This window comes from Callithrix jacchus, chromosome 14, assembly GCF_049354715.1.
Source record: "Callithrix jacchus isolate 240 chromosome 14, calJac240_pri, whole genome shotgun sequence".
NCBI classification, from domain to species: domain Eukaryota; kingdom Metazoa; phylum Chordata; class Mammalia; order Primates; family Cebidae; genus Callithrix; species Callithrix jacchus.
Window position 1 is genome coordinate 76331910 of NC_133515.1, and position 24564 is coordinate 76356473.

Below are 24564 nucleotides of genomic sequence, written 5' to 3' on the forward strand. Positions count from 1 at the left end.
ATCCTCTCATGCCTTGGGCTGGTGCCAGCATTCGAAGATGCCCCTGGGACTGGGGGAGAGGATGCCCCTGGGACTATGGGAGAGGATGCCCCTGCCTCTGTGGGAGAGGAAGAGAATTTGGGACTACCCTATTTTCCTGCCCCAAACGGTGGGCTTTGGGTCAGCCCAGACAGGGGGTGCCAAAGTTGGGTTCAAGGCTTTGGTGGCACTAAACTAGGAGCTGCAGGCCACATACAAAGCTGAAGCTTGTCAGAAGAGGAGAACCCAGATGGACAGAGACCCAGATGGACCAGAGAACCCACATACTTCCTGTGCACAAATAATTATGCCTGGAAGAACACAGACTCTCTAATTTCATCCAATGAGGGATGCCTACAGGAGGCAAAGCCATTCTCCATTAATTCAGGTCTTCAGTCTGCTTCCTAGGTGCCTGCCTCCATAGAAACAGAACCATGCAGTATATATTCTTTCGTGCCTTGCTACTTCCATACAACATAATGCTCCTGGGGCCATCCATGTTATATTTCTTCATATTGTTGAGCAGTATTCCATTGTATGACTCTATTGCAATTTGTTTGTCCATTCTCCTGTTGATAGACTTTTGGGTTATTTCCAGTGTTTTACTATTATAAATAAAGCTGCTTAGAAATTTCCATTTTTTGGGTTTTTTTTTTAAGCATTAGAGAAATGAATCAACATGAAAATCATACACCAAATAAACTGATGAGTCTGAGATTTAGGAAGAAACCCAGGAGGAGAAGGAAAAAACATTCATCAGGCTCACACTTCATGGTCACTGGGTCATGAAGTGGTAGTAATATTCCTTCATTAACTAGGTGCATGCTTCGGTTTATGACTCTTCTAGGCTGGAAAAATGTAATGATCTACTCTGGTGGAATATTACCGTTGGAATCATTTCCTTTCAAGGTTGATGAAAACTTGGCAAGAAATGATTCACAAACAGACCTTGGGGCCCATCTCTGGGTTCAGTGTTAGTTTCGGTTAACTTTGCTTGGCTGCTACTCATTTGTAACATTAACCATTTACAGAGTCCATTATGATTTGCAGGGGACTTTAAAGACTTTGTTGTGCAGGGTCACTACCACAGCCATAACTCAGCTTTCATCGCCTCTAGCAGGAGGGTACGGGCACTGTGAGTTCCTACCCACAAGCCATAGCAGCTCCTTTACCAGCAACTCCCTGCCCCCAGGCAGAAATCGGGCTTGCTGATGTATCCTATGCTAGACCAGATATTCTGATATTCAGGGAAGGGGACCTCCCTCTCCATTCCCAGAGAGTGAATTTTGACTGGTCTAAGCCAATCATGGTGGCCTAATTCCCTTGCTGGCAATTGGGTTAGGAAGAGCATAGGCCATACTTCTGGCCAATGAGAAGTCAGAGAAAGTTGGCTGGAGGGCTTCTAGGAAAGGTTTTGCTTTTTCTTAAAAAGAGAACATTAGGGCAGGGTGCAGTGGCTCACACCTGTAATCCCAGCAGTTTGGGAGGTTGAGGCGGGTGGATTGTGAGGTCAGGAGTTCGAGACCAGCTTGCCCAACATGGTGAAACCCCATCTCTACTAAAGACACAAAAAATTAGCCGGGCATGGTGGTAGCACCTGTAATCCCAGCTACTGGAGAGATCAAGGGAGGAGAATCACTTGAACCGGGAAGCGGAGGTTGCAGTGACCCCTGGAGCCATTGCACTTCAGCCTGGGTGACAGGGGCGAGACTTTGTCTCAAAAAAAAGAGAACATGGCTGGCCGTGGTCACTCACGCCTGTAATCCCAGCACTTTGGGAGGCCGAGATGGATGGATCATGAGGTCAGGAGTTCAAGACCAGCCTGGCCACAATGGTGAAACCCCATCTATTAAAAAAAAAAAAAAAAGCGAGAACATTGGAGATATGAAAAAAGGAATAGGTCTTTTTGTCTCTGGATATGACTATATGAGTAGGTGATTCCTGGAGCGGTGGCCCTGAGGGGACAAGCCTGAAAACAAAAGCCAAAATATTGAGTAAGCAGATGGAGAAGTGGAAGAACCTGGGTTCCTGATGACATGTCTACTTGGTCATACCAGAGCCACAGTTATTGCTTTTCATCTCAAATTCCGCCAGACATGCTTTCATAACTCTTTAGGTAAAGTTTCCGTTTCGTTTTGTTTTTGTTTGTCTTTGTTTATATTTATTTATTTATTTGTTTATTTATTGAGATGGATTCTCACTCTGTCACCCAGGCTGGAGTCCAGTGCACAATCTTGGCTCACTGCAACTTCCGCCTCCTGGGTTCAAGCAATTCTCATGTCTCAGCCTCCCCAGTAGCTGGAATTACAGGTGTGTGCCACAACGCCCAGCTAATTTTTTAAATTTTCAATAGAGACGGGGTTTTACCATGTTGGCTAGGCTGGTCTCAAACTCCTGACCTCAAGTGATCTGCCTGCTTCGGCCTCCCAAAGTGCTGGCATTACAGGCATGAGCCACCGCACCCTGCCTGAATCTTGCTATGTTGCCCAGCTGGTCTTGAATTCCTGGGCTCCAGTGACGCTCTGCCTTGGCCTTCCAAAGTGCTGGGATTACAGGCATGAGCCACCACACCCAGGTCTTTAGGTAAAGTTTCAATAATAAAAAAAACAAACAAACCCAGTTTTGTGTTAGGCACAAGAAGGAACAGAAAAAAACAAAACAATAAATTACTTGTAACCTACGTAACTTTTACATTCTATGAAAAACCCAGTTCTCCCCTCCTCCCCAGGTCTCCAACACTCAAACTGAGAAGTGATGAACAATGCTTGCGCCCAAGTAGAACAAAAACACCACTCATTAAAATTAAAAAACAAAAATGTATAAGATGAGCTGATTATTTTAAATATCAGGTTTTGCGCTATATCCCTGGGGAGAGTTTGAGATGTATGTTAATGCTTCCCAAGGTACGGTAAGAGATATTCTGAAGATGCAGAGGCCCTTGACTCCAGGCCCGGCTTGGTGATTATCCACTGCTATCAGAGTGCCTCAGAAGGCTGGTGCCCCCACCCACCTTCGAATCTGAAGCTGGTGGCTTTGGATTCAAGCTATACTTACTAAGATACAGGTTGAGCATCCCTAATCTGAAAATCCAAAATCTGAAATGCTCCAAAATCTGAGCTTTTGAGTGTCAACATGATGCCCAGAAGTAGTCATTGGAGCATTTTGGATTTCAAGTTTTTGGATTAGAAATGCTCAATGGACAAGTATATATAATGCAAATATTCCAAAATCCGAAAATCTCCAAAATCCAAAACATTTCTGGCCCCAAGCATTTTGGATAAGCATACTCAACCTGTGGTATATACAAGGAAATTTATGCTAACCACCCTTTTGAATGGGGTCTATGATCTAGGAAACTATTTAGCCTCTGAAAAGAGATTCAAAAATACCTGTCACTCCAAGTCCCTGCAAGATTGGAAGAGTGGTGAAAAGCCTGTAAACTTAACATTCCCATATTGTCAGCTTCACTGGAACACATCAGCAGATGGAATATTGCATGCATAATTTCTTTCTATTTTTGAATTTATTCCTTTAGATCTCCCTTCCTCATTATTATTATTTTTTTTCTTTTTTTTTTGAGACAGAGTCTTACTCCGTCACCCGGCGCCAGGCTGGAGTGCAGTGGCGCAACCTTGGCTCACTGCAACCTCTGCCTCCCCGGTTCAAACAATTCTCCTGCCTCAGCCTCCTGAGTAGCTGAGACTACAGGTGTGTGCCACCACACCCAGCTAAATTTTTTTTTTTTTTTTGTATTTTTAGTAGAGATGGGGTTTCACCATGTTGACCAGGATGGTCTCGATCTCCTGACCTCATGATCCACCTGCCTCGGCCTACCAAAGTGCTGGGATTACAGGCGTGAGCCACTGTGCCCGGCCTCCCCTTCCCCATTATTAAACAGGATGTCCTAAGCATGAAAAATGTAGAAAAAAGAATAATCACCATAGTTTATCACCTATATAAAACAATACTTTGTTCTATTTCTGTCATTTCTTTCTGAACTTATTTTTAAAAGTAGAGCCTCTTAGGCCTGAGTGTTTTTGTTTTGTTTTTAAGATTTCTTTTTTCTTTGCTTTTTTTTTTTTTTTTTTGAGATGGAATTTTGCTCTTGTTGCCCAGACTGGAGTGCAATGGCAGGATCTTGGCTCACTGCAACCTCTGCCTTCCAGGTTCAAGTGATTTTCCTGCCCCAGCCTCCCAAATAGCTGGGATCACAGGCCCACGCCACCATGTCCAGCTAATTTGTGTTTTTAGTAGAGATAAGGTTTCATCATATTGGTCAGGCTGGTCTCAAACTTCTAACCTCAGGTGATCCACTTGCCTCAGCCTCCCAAAGCGCTGGGATTACAGGTGTGAGCCACAGCACCCAGCCTTGTTTTTAAGATTTCAAGAAGGATGATGACAGCTCCTGAAGATAAGGAACATGCAAGTGAAGGGTCAACTTTTCTAAAGGGAGAACGTTGGAAATTTTACAAGAACCAATTAACTCTGTAATTTGAGAAAATTCTAGAAAACAGAACCCAGCCGATCATAGCAAACTCCTGAAACAGTATAAAAATGTGAGATATTACTGGCTGACTGTGAACATCATCTTGCGGTAGAAAATCATGCCAAAGTGAGTCAAATATAGTGGACAATGATGAGTTCTTCAGATAAAAAGGAAGTAATAGATATAATCTACAGAGTTCAGTTAAGCTTTTTATCTTGTCTGATATGATAGTCTCCTCAATGAGCTAAATTGTTACCATTGTAGGAGGGAATGAGGGGATCCCTCAGGGGGGTTCTCAGAAGCTCTACACCACTCTTAGGTGGGCATTTCAAGTGGTCCCCCACTGGGGTTTATCCCTCCGCTGGGTTGATTTTAGTGTCCTTTTTTTTTTTTTTTGAGATGGAGTTTCACTCTTGTTGCCCAGGCTGTAGTGCAATGGCAGGATCTCAGCTCACTGCAACCTCCACCTCCCAGGTTCAAGTGATTCTCCTGTCTCAGCCTCCCAAGTAACTGGGATTACAGGCACCCACCCCCACACCCAGCTTATTTTTGTATTTTTAATAGAGACGGGGTTTTGCCATGTTGGCCAGGCTGGTCTCAAACTCCTGATCTCAGGTAATCTGCCCACCTTGGCCTCCCAAAGTGCTGGGATTACAGATGTGAGCCACTGTGCCTGGCCAGATTTTAGTGTCTTAACCAACAACCTCATAAAGGGCTTATAACAGCAGCTGACAAATTAGGTAGTGTTATTATCATGAAATTGAGAATATGCCTGTTAAGCTAAAAAAAGAAAAAAAAAAGGATCTTCTAAATCCAAGTCCAGTGCTCTTGACACAGTACTGTGCAGGGCAGGACCGGCCCACACAAACCCCTGAGAGGAGCTGGCAGGCTCACAGGGGAAGCACACACATATTGGCAGCATAGCTAAAGGAGCTGGGCCATGGCCATTTCCAAAGCTCCAAGCATGGGAGGCACCTGAATTGGAAGAAATTTGGGGGGAGTAGAAGTGGGATAAGGGAGGCAAATGTAAGTACATGTTACAGTTAGATTCTGAGAGGGAGTTCTTGAAAGAGCTAGTTACTTGTCTGAAGCAAACGGGAAACAGATACTTCTCTTAACAGTACAACGTACTCATTGTCTTTCTCTATAATTTTCATTTATTGAGCACCTACTATAGGCCCTCTGCTGGGGTTCCATCATCATGAGGGTGATCTCATTGTCAGAGCAATTCCACACTGCTCTGGTCTCTCCAGCCACAGCCCAGGACATTCCACAAAGCACGAAGCAGGAAAGAGGAAACAAGTTCACTTACCTGGCCTGCCAGGTTGAAGTAAGAATGGTTGGTCAGATTGACTGGTGTGGCCTGACTAGCCTGTGCTCTATAGTTGACCACGAGCTCCCCGCCATCCAGGGTGTATGTCACCCAGACTTTTAACTCTCCGGGGTAGCCTTCCTCACCATCTGGACTGACACGTGAGAACTGGACGCCATTGGACAGCACCCGAGGGGTCCAGAGCACCTGGAAAAAAGTGTTTTCAAAGTTGTGTAGTTGCTCCAACCTCAAGCTAAATGCCACATTTCAATATTTAAAGGCAATTGATTTCACAAGGAAAATGGTTACAATTAATTAAGACTTTTGAATGGTAGCTTGGATTTTTTTTTTTTTGAGACAGGGTCTCACTCTGTTGTCTAGGCTGGAGTGCAGTGGCGTGATCTCGGCTCACTGCAACTTCCACCTCCCAGGTTCAAGTGATTCTTGAGCCTCAGCCTCCTGAGCAGCTGTGATTACAGGCATGAGCCACTGTGCCCAGCTAATTTTGTATTTTTCGTAGATAAGGAGTTTTACCATGATGGCCAGGCTGGTCTCAAACTCCTGACTTCAAGTGATCCGCCTGCATTGGCCTCTGAAGGTGTTGGGATTACAGGCGTGAGCGACCGCACCCAGTCCCTGGATTTTAGTTATTCCAAATTTTTGTTTTCTCTACCTACTCACACTCCCCATTCTCTTTTCTCTAAATTTATACATACATGTGTATCTACAATATTTTCCTCTCCTCTTCTTTGATGATTTTTCTTTGATTTTTTTTATCTTGGAGCACCACTCTGCTAAATGCCATATAGCAATATCTGCTGAGAGTACTAAAAAGCTTTAATAAATCAGCCCCTGTCTCCGGGGGGTACCATATACAAATATTTGTTAAAAGCCCTGCAAGTTTCTCTGTGCTCCCTAGTCAGAGTTCAAAACAAATAAGACATCTGTGCCATTAAGAAGAGTTGTAGCCCACAAGTCAGGAGTCTGATTCAGGGGGGCCTCATTTGTCCCTCGCTCATTGTGTGACTCTAGGCATTAATCTCTTTCATCAAACAAGGAGGTTGAAGAAATTATCTCAAAGTTTCTTCTTGTTCTAGAAAATATGATTCTAACACTGGCAAAAAAACAAAGTATGAAGAAGAGCTTATTCTGAAAGGTTTTGGGGGCCAGGTGCAACAGCTCATGCCTGTAATCTCAACACTTTGGGAGGCTGAAGCAGGAGGATTGCTTGAGTTCAGTTCAAAATCAGCCTGAGCAACATAGTGAGACTTCATCTCTAAAAAAGTTAAAAAGGCCAGGTGCAGTGGCTCATGCCTGTAATCCCAGCATTTTGGGTGGCTGAGGTGGGTGGATCATGAGGTTGGGAGTTCAAGACCAGCCTGGCCAACATGGTGAAACCCAGTCTCTACTAAAAATACAAAAATTAGCCTGGTGTGGTGGCTGGCGCCTGTAAACCCAGCTACTAGGGAGGCTGAGGCAGAGAATCACTTGAATATGGGAGGTGGAGGTTATAGTGAGCCGAGATCACTCCACTGCACTCCAGCCTGGGCAATGGAATTAGACTCCATCTTAAAAAAAAAAAAAAGTTTTAAAAATTAGCTAGGTGTGGTGGTGCACACCTGTAGTCCCAGCTACTTGGGAGGCTGAGAAGAGAGGATTACGTGAGCCCAGGAGGTTGAGGCTGCAGTGAGCTGAGATTGTGCATACCACTGCACCATCTGGGTAACAGAGTAAGACATTGTCTCTAAATAAATAAGTAAATAAAAAGCTTTTTGCTTTTGGAAATAGGAATTGGAATCTTGGATTAACATAGTGGTTGTTCTCAACTTTGTCCTAGAGGCCCTAAGATTGATTACACTTATAGGGAAGAGAAAACCAACATTTATCAGGTACCCATTATGAGTCAGGATGCTCTGCTAGAAACTTCACAGACATTATCTCATCTGTCTTAAAGCAGACTTAAAGTAGATACCATCATCCTCATTGAATAATGACAGAATGGAGGCTCAGTGAGCTAAACCACTTGCCCCAAGCCACACAGTTAGTGCACAGCATTGGACTGGATCCTGAGCCTGTTCCCTTATTCTATACTATCAGGGGATGAGTTGGCCAGAGATTCCCAGTCCTTTTAGAGAGCTCTGGGATGATTAATGAAGGGGCCTGTTGCAGGCGTGAGACCTCCAGTGTGTTGAGTGCTCAATAGTCAATGACCTGGTGCTTTACATAAATCATCTTGTAAGGTAAAGATTTGGTTGAACCAAATGAAATAACCGTCATCATAGGTCAAAACAGTTGAACCCTGGTAATTTCATACAGCTTCAACAAATATTATTTACCCCCATTTCATAGATGAGCAAATTGAGTTCAGTGGAGTTAACTCATCCTCTACGTTCCACATCCCAGTGTGTGTCTGGGCGGTGGGGGAGTTTCATATTTTCTGTCCATTGTTTAAAAGGAAAAAGAATCTTGTTTAAAGTCACAAATGTGGCCAGGCATGGTGGCTCACACCTATAATCCCAGCACTTCAGGAGGCCAACACGGATGGATCACTTGAGGTCAGGAGTTCGAGACCAGCCTGGCCAATATGGTAAACCCAAAAATGATCCCGGCGTGGTGGCTTATGCCCGTAATCCCAGCTACTCAGGAGGTTGAGGCAGGAGAATCACTTGAACCTGATACGGGGAGCTTGTAGTGAGCCGAGATCACACCACGGCACTCCAGTATGGGGAACAGAGCGAGACTCCGTCTCAAAAAATAAATAAATAAAGTTATCCATGTGATTTGTGACAGAGCTGGGGTTCAAATTCATGTCTGGCCGTCTCCACTATTCCACATCTTAGTCTTGGCAAAGTTTTTGTTTGAATCTTCCTTTTCAACTGAAGAGTTGAGGCCAAACTCATAGACTTGAAGGATAACAGCCTCTGTGGGTCATGGGAGAGGCCTATGAGCCCAGGCTCTGCCTCACAGGCGTGGCATTTGCCAGGAAGGAGAGCCCAGCAGGAACGGAGGTCTCTGCCTTCACCTACAGTGAAAGCAGCCGGTATGTGAAATACTTTCACTGAGCTTCGTGAAAAACTAATTTTACACCCTAGTTATCTCCCAGAAAGGCTGAACTTTCATGACATTCAAAATATGATGCCTGTTACATGTGTAATTAAAAAAGAAATCAAATATCCCAAATGAAACATTTCAGTAATTAAATGTTTGAAATGAATCTTAACTTACTACCTAGTTTTTCTTTTGTAGAGAAATGACACGATGGAAAGATTTTTGTGTAAACCAGTATGATTGGTTAAGTATAATTCCTATTCATGGAAAGATTTCCCTGAGCCTGTAGTTTCCAAATTTACAGCTCTACACCTTTTTTTTTTTGGAGATAGAGTCTGCTCTGTTGCCGAGGCTGGAGTGCAGTAGCGTGATCTCAGCCCGCTGCAACTTCCGCCTTCAGGGTTCATGCAATTTTCCTGTCTTAGCGTTAAGTAGCTGGGACTACAGGTGCCTGCCACCATACCTGGCTAATTTTTCTATTTTTAATAGAAACAGGGTTTCACCATATTGGTCAGGCTGGTTTCAAACTCCTGACCTCAAGTGGTCCACCCTCCTTGGCGTCCCAAATGTTGGGATTCCAGGCATGAGCCACCACACCCGGCCACAGATCTACACCTTCTTATACCATTTCAAATCCTGTCAGGTTATTCAACTTTCATCTTTAAAAAAAAAATGTGTTGGTATAAATAGAAAAACACATACCTTCAAACCAACAATTATTCAGTCATTGTTGAGACATAACACAAAGTAAAACGAAGTTCATCTGATGGGCACGTGGCACTATGTCAAAATCGACTGTTCAAAAACTCAGTGGCTTCACAAAAATGTTCAAAGTCTTTCCCCACCCCCTCAGGCCACTGTGCAGCCATTCTCTCTCATATCCATGTATTGAATGAAATGCTATTGGCTCTTCAAGGGCAGTCCCAATCCCACCTCCTAGGGTGCTATTCATTTGTTCACACCCAGTCCCTACAGCGCATTACTGGCATCTGGTACAGGGATGCTTGTGGCCACTTATCTGTAACAGTTATCATGTGAGAGTCCCCTCCCTCATTGTACTGTGCGTCTCAGGAGTCCCCGGCCTACTATGCCCCCAACTTCACAGAAGAGGCTGAAGGGCACACTGCACTGAAGGCTACGTACACTCACAATTTTGCTGTGTTCATGAAGGGAATATAAGTTAAGCAACGCCGTGGAAAATGCCACAGTGAAGAGGGTGAGCAGGAGCAAGCTGGAACAAGGTGCTCTGCTTGATGAAGAGCCCTGTCTGATGCCCGGCTGAGCCTTACTTCCTCTGGTTGGGATTTGCCTATGACCCTGGCATGTTCTAGAGACTCTCTGTCCTCATACTGGCAGAGCAGATGCTGTCCTTTGCCTCCCTGGCATGAAGAGTCCCATCACCAAGGAAAGGGAAACTCATGGGGCAGTCGGTCTGGTTCCAGGCCACTAGCAGGAAGCTCTTGGGAGAGGGGACGCCAGAGCCACCAGCCTCCTTCCACAGGACAGGTGGTAGTCAGAAGCAGAAGAGAAGAAATGGTGCCCATTAGTGGCCATACATGTTCCTGTCTTCTCTGGCTCTTCTCTAGCAATTATACAACTGGGTGGTATAATTTTTTTTTTTTTGAGATGGAGTCTTGCTCTGTCACCCATGGTGGAGTGTAGTGGTGCAATCTCAGCTCACTGCAATCTCCTCTTGGGTTCAAGTGATTCTCTTGCCTCAACCTCCCAAGTAGCTGAGACTACAGGCACCTGCCACCATGCCCAGCTAATTTTTGTATTTTTAGTAGATATGGGGTTTCACCATATTGGCCAGGCTGGTCTCGAACTCCTGACCTTGTGATCCACCCACCTCAGCCTCTCAAAGGGCTGGGATCAAAGTGCACTGTGCCTGGTCCTAGGTGGTATAATTTAAAAGAAAGTTAACTATTGAAATTTATTCCTTCACAGCCTGAAATTAGACTAGTAAGAGAGCAATCACTGGGATTAACCCGTAGATTCTCATGGGGCTAGGAAGCAGAAGGCCAGGTAGTCCCACCTCAGGGAGAAGCTGTTTGATCAATTTGCTTTCCCGACCTTGTTTTCCAGGGATTCACTTGGAGAATGAAGTTTTCCTGTGGAGAGGAGGAAGTGGGGAGAATCTGAGATGATTTCGAGGCCTGAGGCACTTCAGTGGAAGGGCAGGCCTCAGTGCAGGGCCATGATGCCTGGGGAGGGGGTCTCAACAACAGTTGCAGGGAAGCGTGTTGCATGGGGTAACCCATGTGGCCTGGGTGGACACCAGCAGCTGTGGTGTAGGAATGAGGGTTTCAAGCCAGGCAGCCCTGGTTCTCCCACTTAGAAGTCATGTGGCCTTTTATTTGTTTTTTATTTTTTTGAGATGCAGTCTGGCTCTGTTGCCCAGGCTAGAATGCAATGGCGCAATCTCAGCTCACTGCAACCTCCACCTCCCAGGTTCAAGTAATTTTCCTGCTTCAGCTTCACAAGTAGTGGGATTACAGGTGCCGGTCACCACACCCAGCTAAGTTTTGTATTTTTTGTAGAGACAGGGTTTCACCATGCCACCAGGCTGGTCTTAAACTTCTGACCTCAGGTGATTTGCCTGCCTTGGCCTCCTAAAGTGCTGGGATTACAGGCATGAGCCACCGGGCCTGGCCACGTGGACTTTTAGTGCCTCAGTTTTCCCATTTAGTAAGGGTAAGAGAGAATATATGTCAATGTCTTGTGCAATAACTGGAAGATGCTGTTATCAATCCACATTTCTTCAACCCAACTCTCTGATCTCAACACTGTGAAAAAGTTGTTTCTCGTTTTTCTAAGTCAGGGGCGGACATCCTTTCTCTTGGGGCTCCCTTATCTGTTACAACAGAGGAGCTAGAGAAGAATGAGTCTTGGCACGTGGCCATTGCACCTGCTGCCCTGAACCATGGGAGCAGCCTCTTTCCTGCATCTCCTGACCACACATGTGCTCTAGGGCCTAGGACTGTGCCTGGCAAGCAGAAGATATGTGTCAAGTGAGCGTGAAGGAAACTCAGTCACATGCACCGGACTCACCTTATCAAACCCTCTGACTCCTCCATGCAGACTGTTGGGTTCCTTGTTAAGGGCCAGGCAATACTCCTTCCCATCCACCTTGAAGGTTCCTTTGGCGATTCGGTTGGCCACCCTCCCAACAACTGCTCCAAAGTACGGCTGCTTTTGGAGGTATCCTGCAAAGACAAGGGATGATAACACTTCTAAAACTTCAATCCAAAGGTGTGTTGCATGTCACTGTCCCCCACCTTCTTCTGAGGGATGCTACACATGGTACATCTTGGACATGTCAGAGTCCTCACCGAATCACAGAAAATGGCTCTCACTACATATGACCCTTTCCTTTTCCAAAAGTAATTAATGTTCATTATACAAAATTGTAAAGAATTTGATATAGCACAAAGAAAAAACTGAAATTATCCTTCATCTTCATCTCATCACTAGAGAGAACCACTGTTAATATTCTTTTTTTTGAGATGGAGTCTTGCTTTGTTGCCCAGGCTGGAGTGCAATGGCACTATCTTGGCTCACTGCAACCTCCACCTCCCAGGTTCAAGCGATTCTCCTGCCTCAGCCTCCCAAGTAGCTGGGATTACAGACACACGTCACCATGCCCAGCTAATTTTTGTATTTTTAGTAGAGATGGGGTTTCAGCATGTTGGCCAGGCTGGTCCCGAACTTCCAATCTCAGGTGATCCGCCTGCCTCGGCCTCCCAAAGTGCTGGGATTACAGGCGTGAGCCACCACGTCTGGCCTTCTCTCTCTCTTTCAAAACATTTTATTGTACTGTATGCACCTATTTTCAGTCCAAAGTTGATTCTGGGTAACTGAAACTGCAGGAAGCAAAACTATGGATGAAGGGGGCCTAAACACAATTTTGTAATGTCTTTTCTCTAGGCCGAAATTATACTTTTGTGTGGTCTTGAAGGAAAACTATCTTATTCTTCTTTCTCTTCTTATTTTTTTAATAACATAATTAGCACATTAAAATATCCTTTAGAGAGAGTTAGGTAATACACAAGGACATAGAGTAGGCTCACCAGAGGAAGTATAGAATGCTTGGTTAAATGCGAGTTTCGGATAAACAATAAGTAATTGCTTAGTGTAAGCATGTTCATGTTATTATTATACATGGGACATACTTATTATACTTTAAAAGTATAAATTGTTTATCTGAAATTCACATTTAACCAGGCATCCTGTACTTTTATTTGTGAAATCTAGCAATCTAAACAAAGAGTGAAACACAAAAGCCTTCCTTCACCTCTCCACTCCCCTCCTTTCCAATGGTAACCACTATTCCCACTATTCACAGTATGGTATGTACACTTCATTCTTAAATTCAGATTAACTACATATAAGCAAATATACAAATACACAAGCACACATATTCTATATAAACAGAATCATACTACATAGAGCATCACACTATAATCATACATTTTTCTGTAACTTCCCATTTATCAAATATCTTAAGATCTCTCCATGTCATGACATATCTAACATATTCCTTTTTTTTTTTTTTTTTTTTGAGATGGAATCTTGCTCTGTCGCAATCTTGGCTCACTGCAACTTCCGTCTCCTGGGTTCAAGCAATTCTTCTGTCTCAGCCTCCTGAATAGCTGGGACCACAGGTGCGTGCCACCACGCCTGGCTAATTTTTGTATTTTTAGTAGAGATGGGGTTTCGCCATGTTGGCCAGGATGGTCTCAATATCTCGACCTCATGATCTGCCCACCTCGGCCTCCCAAAGTGCTGGGATTACAGGCGTGAGCCACCGCACCCGGCTACCATATTCCTTTTTATCCTTTTAGATAGGATCTCACTGTCCCCCAGGCTGGAGTGCTGTGGAGCCATCATAGCTCACTGTAGCCTTGACCTCCCAGGCTCAAATGATCCTCCCACCTCAGCCTCTGGAGTAGCTGGGACAACAGATATATAGCACCATGCCTGACTAATTTTTTTACTTTTTATCACAGAGTTTCCCTGTGATGCCTAGTCTGGTTTTGAACTCCTGGGTTCAAGTGGTCCTCCCACCTTGGCCTCCCAAAGTGTCGGGATTACTGACTGGCATGAGTCGCCATGTCTGGCCCCATATTCCTTGTGATGGCTATGTGGTATAATAATCAGCATAAGCTGTTTTGGGCCTTTTTAGGGGAGGGGCTATAAAAAAGCAACGTAGCTTTCTCATACTTACAACTTTGCACGTGGACATATTATGGTACTTTCCTTATCTTTAAATTCCTCTGTGCTTAGTTTGCAATGGAAAAGATTAAGGTTTGGAGATTGTTTTCTGTATCATCACTAAGATTACTTTCTACTCTATTTTCCACTTAGATGCCCTCTGAATTCCATTCCCTTTTCCCATAGTACTCTGTATCTGTCATGTCTACTTCAGATCAGCAGAGAATGCAATTCAAGCATATGAACTATTTTTCCACGGGACGGAGGGGCCCTCAGGATACAGACCCTGAGCTGACTAGGCCAGCAACAGGTCATAGGTTTCCATTACCCAACTGGTTGGGTACAAATTAAACATTAATCCTTCCCTTCCAGGCCTTTCCTGGTTTGCTTCTTTGCTAATCTGCAGGTGCGTCAGAGTCCTGCCCATGGACTATCATATTAGCTAACACCTACTGAGTGCTTAGAAAGCACTTTCCAATGTGGCTGAAAGCCACTTTCTTTTTCTTCTTTTTTTTCCTTTTTGAGATGGTGTAGTCTAGGCTGGAGTGCAGTGGCGCAGTCTTGGCTAACTGCAACCTCCACCTCCTGGGTTCAAGCGATTCTTCCGCCTTGGCCTCCCGAGAGATTACAGGTGCCCGCCACCAAGTTTGGCTAATTTTTTTTTGTATTTTTTTTATCATTATGCAAAACAATTTTTTGTATTTTTAATAGAGATGGGGTTTCACCACATTGGTCAGACTGGTCTTGAACTCCTGACCTCAGGAGATCCACCCACCTTGGCCTCCCAAAGGGTGTCCCAGCCACTTTCTAAGTGCTCTCCATCTCCCTCATTTCATATTCAGAACGTTTCTATGATGTAGATACTATTAGTATCCCAATTTACAGATGTGGAAACTGAGGACAGAGGAATTAAGCAAGTTGCCCCAAAACACACAACTAAGTAGTGGCAGAACCAAGACTTTAGCCCAGCCAGTGTAGCTGGTGAGTCCATGTTCTTCAATATCAAATTATGTGGAAAGCAAAGGCTTTTTGGTTGTTGACCTTAACTCCATCCCAGGCACAGGCCAGGCTGATCTTTCTCCACCTCTCCCACCCTCTTCTCTTTCCGAAACTAGCTTTAAAACCCCATATACTGGTTAACCAAAAGGAGTCCCGAAGAGCCAAACAATCATTCTTTGTTTTGTTTCATCTGCTTTCACAAGCTCAAAAATGTAAATAAACACTTCTTGTTTTTTCTAAAAAACAAGATGTTTGACTGCTGAGATTTTTGAGAACTACTTTGATTTATTCAACAAATGAACTGAGCTCCCGCTCTCTGCCAGAGGCATACTGGGTGTTGGAGACAGCCTCAAAGCCACCGGTAGGTTTCCTACCACGTGGGCTTGCAAGAATTTCCTTACAAGTGACCAGGCCAGTTCCTTGGTTTGGAGGAATAGGTGTTTTGTTTTGTTTTGCTTTTTTTCCATAATTATCAGGGTTTTTGTTTGTTTGTTTGTTTGTTTTTGAGACAGGGTCTTTCTTTGTCACCTAGGCTGGAGTGCAGTGGTACCATCATGGCTCATTGCAGCCTTGGCCTCCAGGCTCAGGTGATCCTCCCACCTCAGCCTCCCAAATAACTGGGACTACAGGCGTGTGCCACCACACCTGGATACTTTTTATATTTCTTCTAGAGACAGAGTGTCCCTACATTGGCCAGGCTGGTGTTGAATTCCTGAGCTCAAGTGATCCTCCCACCTCGGCCTTTCAAAGTGCTGGGATTACAGGAGTGAGCCACTGTGCCCCTGGAGGAATAGTTTTTAAGAATTAAAGTCTAAGCACAACAGAAACCACTAATTCTGTCTCTGAAAAACCCTTTAGAACAAATAAACTTTATACTACCTTCAAATATGACTGATATGGTTTGGCTTTGTGCCCCCACCTAGTGGGGGTAATTGGATCATGGGTCGGTTCCCCCATGCTGTTCTCGTGACAGTCAGTGAGTTCTCACGAGATCTGATGGCTTAAAAGTGGCAATTTCTGTAATCCCAGCACTTTGGGAGGCCGAGACGGGCAGATCACGAGGTCAACAGATCGAGACCATCCTGGTCAACATGGTGAAACCCCGTCTCTACTAAAAATACAAAAAAATTGGCTGGGCATGGTGGCGCGTTCCTGTAATCCCAGCTACTCAGGAGGCTGAGGCGGGAGAATTGCCTGAACCCAGAAGGCAGAGGTTGCGGTGAGCCGAGGTTGCGCCATTGCACTACAGCCTGGGTAACGAGAGCGAAACTGTCTCAAAAAAAAAAAAAAAGTGGCAATTTCCCTTGCTTTCTCTCTCTCTCCTACCACCATGTAATAAGACCTGTCTTGCTTCTGCCTTGCCTTCTGCTATGCTCGTAAGTTTCCTGAGGCCTTCCCATCCATGAGAAACTGTGAGTCTATTAAACCTATTTTCTTTATAAATTACTCTGCCTCAGGCAGTTTTTATAACACTGTGAAAATGGACTAATACCATAATTAAGCTTTCATGTCAAATCAGAATTACAAAAAGTGATAATTCCCAAATCCCAAATAAGGCATGGCTAAAAATTTGTTTTGAAATGCAGAAAATACCCGTTTGCCATGAAAATGTTCAAAGTTCCTAGGTCAAGCTGTGAATGTTGATTTAACTAAGTCAATTGCTGAGCTGAGAGTAGAGGAAACGCTGCCCCTTTTCCAGGGCAAAGCACTGGCAAGAATAAATTAATGCTTAAAACCATGGGATATGGCCCTTTCCACTCTAACATCCCAAGGACCTCAACTGTGACACCCACCTCGGACAGCCCAAACCTTAGCCAGAGTGCTCTAAAGTCTGAAATAAAATTACCACTCTCAGTCAAAACCTCCATCCACAGAATGACTTATCCTTTGGTTTTATGAGGAAAACAATTTAATTAACGAGCACGTTAGTAATTTCAAATAATTTATATACTTTTTAGCAGCTGCTTGCTGTCCTAGGTGAATCTCCATGCCATTTTTTGCAGTGTTAATGAAGTGAAATGAAAAGTTCTAGTAGAGTGAGAGATGGTATTTGGGGCAAAGGAAAGAAAGGGGGATAAAAATGATTAATTGCTCACTCTGGTCAGAGGCATATAAAATATGTGGTCAGATATGGTCAGACACATATCACAGCCCACAGCTCATTACATCATCACAATCCATTTGTTTCATTGAGGAAATAGGTCTGGAGAGGTTAAATAAATTGCCTAGGGTCACACAGCTTTAAGGAAGGAAGCAGAGCTTTAAACCAGTAATCCTTAGTGTTCCCACCAGGATGCAGCCTCTAACCTGATCCTTTTTCCCCCTCATCCTCTCTTCTGAACCCATGTTTTCTAAAGGCACTAAATTTACTTTTTTTATTTTTTCTTAATGCCTCTTATGGCAGTTAACAGCCAGGTCTTTGGTGATAACTGGGGGAAACATGAAAAGGAAGGCATTTCAATGATTGTATGGGTAGCTTGTTTATACCTATGGCATATAAGCAAATATTCTCAGCACAGGCTTTGAAACAAATCATAATGACTGTAGGTGGGACATACCAATTAAAAACATTTTTAGGCTGGGCCTGGTGGCTCATACCTATAATCCCAGCACTTTAGGAGGGTGAGGCTGAGGCGGATCATTTGAGGTCAGGAGTTTGAGACCAGCCTGGTCAACATGGCGAAACCCTATCTCTACTAAAAAGACAAAAATTAGCTGGGTGTGGTGGTGGCCACCTGTAATTCCAGCTGCTCGGGAGGCTGAGGCATGAGAATTGCTTGAACCCAGGTGGTGGAGGTTGCAGCGAGCCAAGATTCCACCATTGCACTAAACAACAAGAAAGTCTTAAATACAAAAAGTGGTAGAAAAACTCATAGGAGGCATTACTGATTTTTTCCAGGCTGTAACTAAAAATTCACATAATTTTCCTCTTTAGAATTCTATGGAAGTAAAAAATCCGATTTTCCCAAGGAGAATCTGAACCATTCTGACCTCTGGTTATGGCTGTCATCCAAGCAATTTATATAACCTGTCTGGGACATTGGAGATTATTCATATCTAACTCTGCAGTTACAAAAAGATCATGTCTCATGGAATTATCCACACTCGGATCTTTCCCATGGCTCAAAGCCATTTTTGGGACATGGTAACATTAAGATAACCCCTTATTCTGTCAAGTCTTAAAAAAATTTTTTTTTAATTTAAATTTAATTTTGTGTGTTTTGTAGAGACAGGGTCTCACTATGTTGCCCAGGCTGGTCTCACACTCCTGGCTTCAAGTGATCCTCCTGCTTTGGACTCCCACAGTGCTAGGATTATAGGTATGAGCCACCATGCCGGCCTCTGTCATGTCTTATTACTTTAAATTATTTGCTTCTGTTTGTTTATATATACTTACATACTCTGACGTTTTAAAAGAATATACAGTGAAAATTAAGTCTCCTTCCTACCCCCTGCACCCTGGATACCCGGGACCCTTTCTTAACAACCACTGTCACCAGTTTCTTGTTAAGATGGGTTTTAATGCACCAGAAATGCAGTATCAGAGCACCATTAAAATAGTTAACAGAGTGCTCTATATCTCCATTGTAAGGGTCACACCCCATACCTCTACAACAAACACAAGTTAACAAGAGAAAAGCAAAACAGCTGGGCACAGTGGCTCATGTCTGTAATCCCAGCACTTTAGGAGGCCGAAGTAGGAGGATTGCTTGAGGCCAGTAGTTCGAGGCTGCAAGTGAGCTATAATTGCATCACTGCACTCCAGCCTGGGTGACAGAGCGAGGCTCCACCTCTAAAAAATAAAATTTTTTAAATGTCAAACAAATTTATTTCATTATAGTTTGATGTGACACAGGAGCTTTCAGAATGAAGACCAACAGATACAGAGGAAACAATCCATTTTTATGCTTAGGTCCAGTGGAGTAGAAACAGCCATGCAGAAATATGATTGGACAAAATGGGTAAGATCTGTTGCTGACAGAGTGAGCGGGGAAACTCAGCAAGGCCTGTGTTCAGATTTTTCTTGGCCTCCCCATGCAGCATTCCTTCCTCCGGGATATGGGGCAGGACCCCTCTGGAATGAGGGTCTTAATTTCTTTATGGTCAGCTGTTACACAGAAAGGTTAGAGTGTATTTTTATTTATTTTTTATTTTTTTGAGACGGAGTCTCACTCTGTCACCCAGGCTGGAGTGCAGTGGTGCCCTACCAGCTCACTGCAACCTCCGCTTCCTGGGTTCAAACAATTCTCCTGCCTCAGCCTCCCAAGTAGCTGGCATTACAGATGCCAGCCACCAACCTAGCCAACATGCCGAAACCCCATCTCAACTAAAAATACAAAAAATATTAGCCAGGTGTGGCGGCGCACACCTGTAATTCCAGCTATTCAGGAGGTTGCAGCAGGAGAATTGCTTGAATCCGGGAGGTGGAGGTTGTAGTGAGCTAAGATTGCACCACTGCACTCTAGCCTGGGTGACAGAGCAAGACTCTGTCCTCTCAAAAAAAAAAAAAAAAAAAAAAAAAGGCACCAGAAATCATGGTAGTTATTGTCCTCAAATCCTTGATAGGTATTTTATTTATTCACCCTCAACACCAACATCCTGGCTGATGGAGAAATGAGAGGATGGCCCATCTCCAATTACTTTAACTGGCTCTGGAATTCTAGGCCAGAAATCCAACACTCGTTTGACTCTATGGAGTGATTTTGCATGAGTCAAGTAATGTCTTTGCAATTCTGTGTCAGCCTAGACAATGGTTATGCTACTAGAACAGAGAGGACTCAGCGAAATGATTCCAAAGGATCCTCTTTTGTCACTTGCTGGCCCTCTTGCCTTCTGACTCTGAAGATGTCTTCCCTAGAAGTTTCAGGGGAGGTAGAAAGGAAGGGGAGGCGGAACTTATTTCCCTCACCTGCCTGTACCTTCCTACCAGTAAATCTCCTGCAACAGACTCACATAAATTACCAGTGACCTGCTTCGGAAAGAAGGCTGCCTCCTTCTCCTCCAAGTTAAGCTGTAGAGGCACCAAAGCAGATAAAGACAATTATAAGCCAAGAATAGGATGCTCAGGAATATATTTACAATAAGTTTTATTAAATAAGCAGAGAACAGGCCAGGCGCAGTGGCTCATGCCTGTAATCCCAGCACGTTGGGAGGCCAAGCTGGGCAGATCACCTGAAGTCAGGAGTTTGAGACCAGCCTGGCCAACATGGTGAAACCCTGTGTTTACTAAAAATACAAAAAAATTAGCTGGGCCTGGTGGCACATGCCTGTAATCCCATCCAGTCAGGAGGCTGAGGCAGGAGAATCACTTGAACCCAGAAGGCAGAGGTTGCAGTGAGCCAGGATTGCACCACAGCACTTAAAAAAAAAAAAAAAAAAAAAAAACCCAGGTGTGGTGGCTCACATATGTAATCCCAACACTTTGGGAGATTAAGGCAGGTGGATCACAAGGTCAGGAGTCAAGACCATTCTGGCCAACATGGTGAAACCCCATCTCTACAAAATACAAAAAATTAGCCGGGTGTGGTGGTGCATGCCTATAGTCCCAGCTATTTGGGAGGCTGAAGCAGAAGAATTGCTTGAACCTGGGAGGCGGAGTTTGCAGTGAGCCAAGATCACACCACTACACTCCAGCCTGGCAACAGAGTGCGACTCTGTCTTAAAAAAAAAAGAAAAAAAGAGAACAAATTTCAGATTTCTAAGGGAAAAAAACAAAACTCAGAGTTTTCTGTTGAACCTCAAACCATGAGCCAAGTTTTGTATCTAAAGAACCAGACAGAATGACACACCGAAAGGAAAACCTCAAACCTCCTCTCCAGCAGAATTTGTCTACACCCAACCACTGAGCAGAGGTATTAATTCTCAATTTCCCTTTGCCAGCTTTATTTCACACCTCATTTTCTGTCTAGTTACACCATAATGCTAAGAGAGCATGACGTACATTTTCCTTTGTTGCAATCAAGCTGCAATTGTCATTATTTATTTATGCAATTACTGGGTTAAAGTCTATCTCTCCAGGCAAACCCCAAGAGTGGGGACCTTGTCTGTCCTGTAAGATGAGGTCATTGAATTAATAGTTTTCAAATGTATGAATTAATGCCTAATTCTAATTGCCTATGGTTTCTGGGATAAAAGACCATTCTAGTTGGTAGGAGACCTGATCTCCAGACACCGAGTTGGTCTTCTCTGTTTTGTTCCCTAAATGGTTATTGGGTAGCTGGTATACTAGGCAACCACTGAGCTTACTGGAGCATTTCTGAGATAACCAGGCCTCAAAGAGAATCTGATCAAGGAAGAAGGAAGTAGAAGAGGCAAGTCCTTGAATTTCCTCCTTCAGAAGGGTCACAAGGGAAGAACTGGGAGCCACACCCCCCCTTGCCTGCTCTTTCCTCTCCAGCCTTCTCAATGGGTCAGGCAGTTCAAAGATCAGGCAGTTCAGCGGTTGCTCCACGATCGATGAAGTGTATCTTACCATCAGCTGACTTTTTACATTAATTGGGGCAAAGCCTGAACGGATAACCAGAGGCCAACTCCCAAAGCTTTTTCTATTCATGACTGTTTTTCTCAAACATCGGATGGCCACCCAGCCCTCTGTTAGCATGACGCACGCGCTCCCAAGTTAGACGGCGACTTTCCCCTCAGCCCCTCGCATTGCAAGTGGCCCAATCGATCCGGGAGGTCTGCAGCCGGGGGCCGGCTCGCTGCCCGGGGCAGAGTTCAACCCACCTTCCAAGTCGGCGAAGCCAAGCACCACGTCTGAGGCTCTCCCCTGCCTATCTTTGACTTCTATGGCTGTGATTGTGCAGCCCCAGGAGATAATGTCCACTCTCAGGAGGTCAGACTGCAGCCGGAACTTCTCCACTGTCCCTCCTCCCGAGGGCAGCTCTCCAAACACGGCTCTGGTAACCGAACCCATGGGGAAAGTTTGGGGTGTGCGGCTACTGCCCGCTCGTCAGACTCCAGAGCGTTAAGCTAGGGGCTGCCCGAGTTTACAGGGAAAGGGGCGTGACTCGGCTCAGACGCCTCCCTTTCCTTGCCTGAATTTAGGGAGTGACCGCTCCTGCAAAAAATAGCCCTTGGGCCTTTCGAAATCATTCCTTTGCCTGAGGGTAACAGAGGGGCAAACTTTGCAGCCACGCTTGCAAGGTTTTTTCCCTGGGCTCTCCCAGGTTGCATTGCATGTTGGGAATGGTAGTTTTTGGGAGGTGAAATTGCATTTTGGGGCCTGTAGTCTTTCTAAACTCAAATCCTGAGTTGACAGTGTTGTACCCCCATCTCCGCGCACCTCAACATACAGTGAGCTGGTCATTCACGTTGGTGGCTATTTCCATTCTTTTTGTCCCACGGATGAAGTCCTGGACATGGTTCTGCTGGAGTCACTGCCCAGAAGCCTCTCCTGACAGACAATGCTGTGCCAGCCTCAAGGAGCTTGGCCCAGACAGGGTCAGGTAGATGGATTAGGCCCTCCGTGTGCGGAGGTGATTAGAGACAGCCCAGACTCTCTTTACTTCCGGGGACTGGGAAGGGACCTCGAGTGTCTTCCGATTCCTGAAGGCCACAATTCCTTTAAGAAGGGATTCAGGGAGGCCTGGCACGGTAGCTCACGCCTCTAATCCCAGCACTTTGGGATGCTGAGGCGGGTGGATCACCTGAGGTCAGGAGTTCGAGACCAGCCTGGACAACATGGTGAAACCCTGTCTCTACTAAAGATACAAAAAAAAATTAGCCGGGCCTGGTGGCAGGCGCCTGTAATCCTAGCTACCTGGGAGGCTGAGGCAAAGAGAATTGCTTGAACCTGGGAGGGGGAGGTTGCAGTGAGCTGAGACAGCACCATTGCACTTCAGCCTGGGCTACAGTGCCAGACTCTGTCTCGGAGGGGTGGAGGGGTGGAGGGGTGGGGAAGGAGGGATTTGGGAAACAAATATTTATTAAGATCCTTGTAAATGCCAGGTACTGAACCTTTGTTATCTCCTTTTCTACAAGTAGGATGGAGTTTTTAGGTATGTACAGTTGGAGGGGAAAGACACTAAGGTCATTAAATAGTTGTCTTGCTTGATTGTGTCTCAGAATTATCTGAGGACATTTAACATGCATATTCCCAGGCCCACCCCTGGAATTTCTAATTCTGAAAGTCTAGAGTGAAACTCAGGAATCTGCATTTTTCATATTTTTCAAGTTATTATTCTGCAGATTATCTGGGACCAGATTTAGAGAAATACTGCTCTAAGATCTGGTGACTAATCTGAAATTTTCCCCCAAAAATAGGCTCTGACGGCAGGATTAAGATAACGCTATTAAGGGCCTTAATGAGATAACATAGAGGCACCTATGTATTTCCTTGCTAAGTTTGGAAACTCTAGAGGAGTACTGAGCCTAGGAAGTGGGAGGGTGCTGGGAGCCTAAAGACAAGCTTTACTCAAGCCATCTGCATAATTGCCTATCTTTCCTTGATACTGCTCTTAGCTTGGTTCCTGGGTCCTTCAGAGGGTATAAAGCTAGACTGTGGTGAGTGCAGAAATGCATCTTTGATGAGGAAATTAGGAGAATTGGGATCATGTGCCTGGAATCAGATGCTAATAAAACATCATAACTATCTCTCAGCCTCTTCTGTCTGTAATTTAAGGAATATTTAGCATTCTTGTCATAACGCCTCAATTCTCCATCATGAAGCAGAAGAATTCTGATAGCAGAGGAAAGAAAAAAAAAGGCTTGCAACAGGCTTTGGTGAAGCTCAACATATAATAATAAAAAGACCCAAACAAGTCAAATTATAGACTGCACCACACTCATACAATAACCGATACACACTCTTATGTGCTGCTTCATCAGAAATTCTCATAAACCCTGAGTTTCATCAGCCACTTAACTTTGTGGTTGATTCATACACAACCCTTTGGCAATGCTGCGTTAGCAAGGATGTCTTAGAATCTCTTCTATGAGCAGGAAGACCACATTTTTTTTCTCAACCTCCAGTTCTCAGTGTTCTGCCAAGCACATGCTGTTACAGAAAGAAAATGTCTCTAGGGAAGGTCTTGTTACTCCATTTGGTAGAAAATGAAATGTACCATGATGTCTCTCTTTAAATCTCAATTAAATAATTGTCTTGCTTGATTGTGTCTCAGAATTATCTGAGGACATTTAAAATGCATATTCCCAGGCCCACCCCTGGAATTTCTAATTCTGGATGAAATGTACCATGAAATCTGTACCATGATTTAAAGAGGGCTGGGCGAGGGGCCCATAATTCCAGCGCTTTGGGAGGCAGAGGCGGGTGGATCACCTAAGATCAGGTGTTTGAGACCAGCCTGACCAATATGGTGAAACCCCGTCTCTACTAAAAATACAAAAATTAGCCAGGTGTGGTGGTATGTGCCTGTAATCCCAGCTACTTGAGACAGAAGAATCACTTGAACCTAGGAGGCAAAGGTTCATATATATATATATATATTTTTTTTTTTTCTTTTTTTTTGAGACAGAGTCTCACTCT

At 44.5% G+C, this 24564-nt stretch overlaps 1 protein-coding gene across 1 annotated transcript in view; it reads right to left on the reverse strand.

The window, feature by feature from the left end:
- Positions 1–22038, reverse strand: part of GALM (galactose mutarotase) — a 72757-nt gene extending 50719 nt beyond the window's left edge. The window contains exons 1-3 of the mRNA XM_008980838.5: positions 21804–22038; positions 11916–12070; positions 5817–6023 (exon numbers count right to left, since the gene is read on the reverse strand). Coding sequence (XP_008979086.3) covers positions 5817–6023; positions 11916–12070; positions 21804–21993 — 552 coding nt within the window. The 5' untranslated portion in view covers positions 21994–22038. The remainder of the gene's footprint in view (positions 1–5816; positions 6024–11915; positions 12071–21803) is intronic.
- Positions 22039–24564: the final 2526 nt, after the last annotated feature.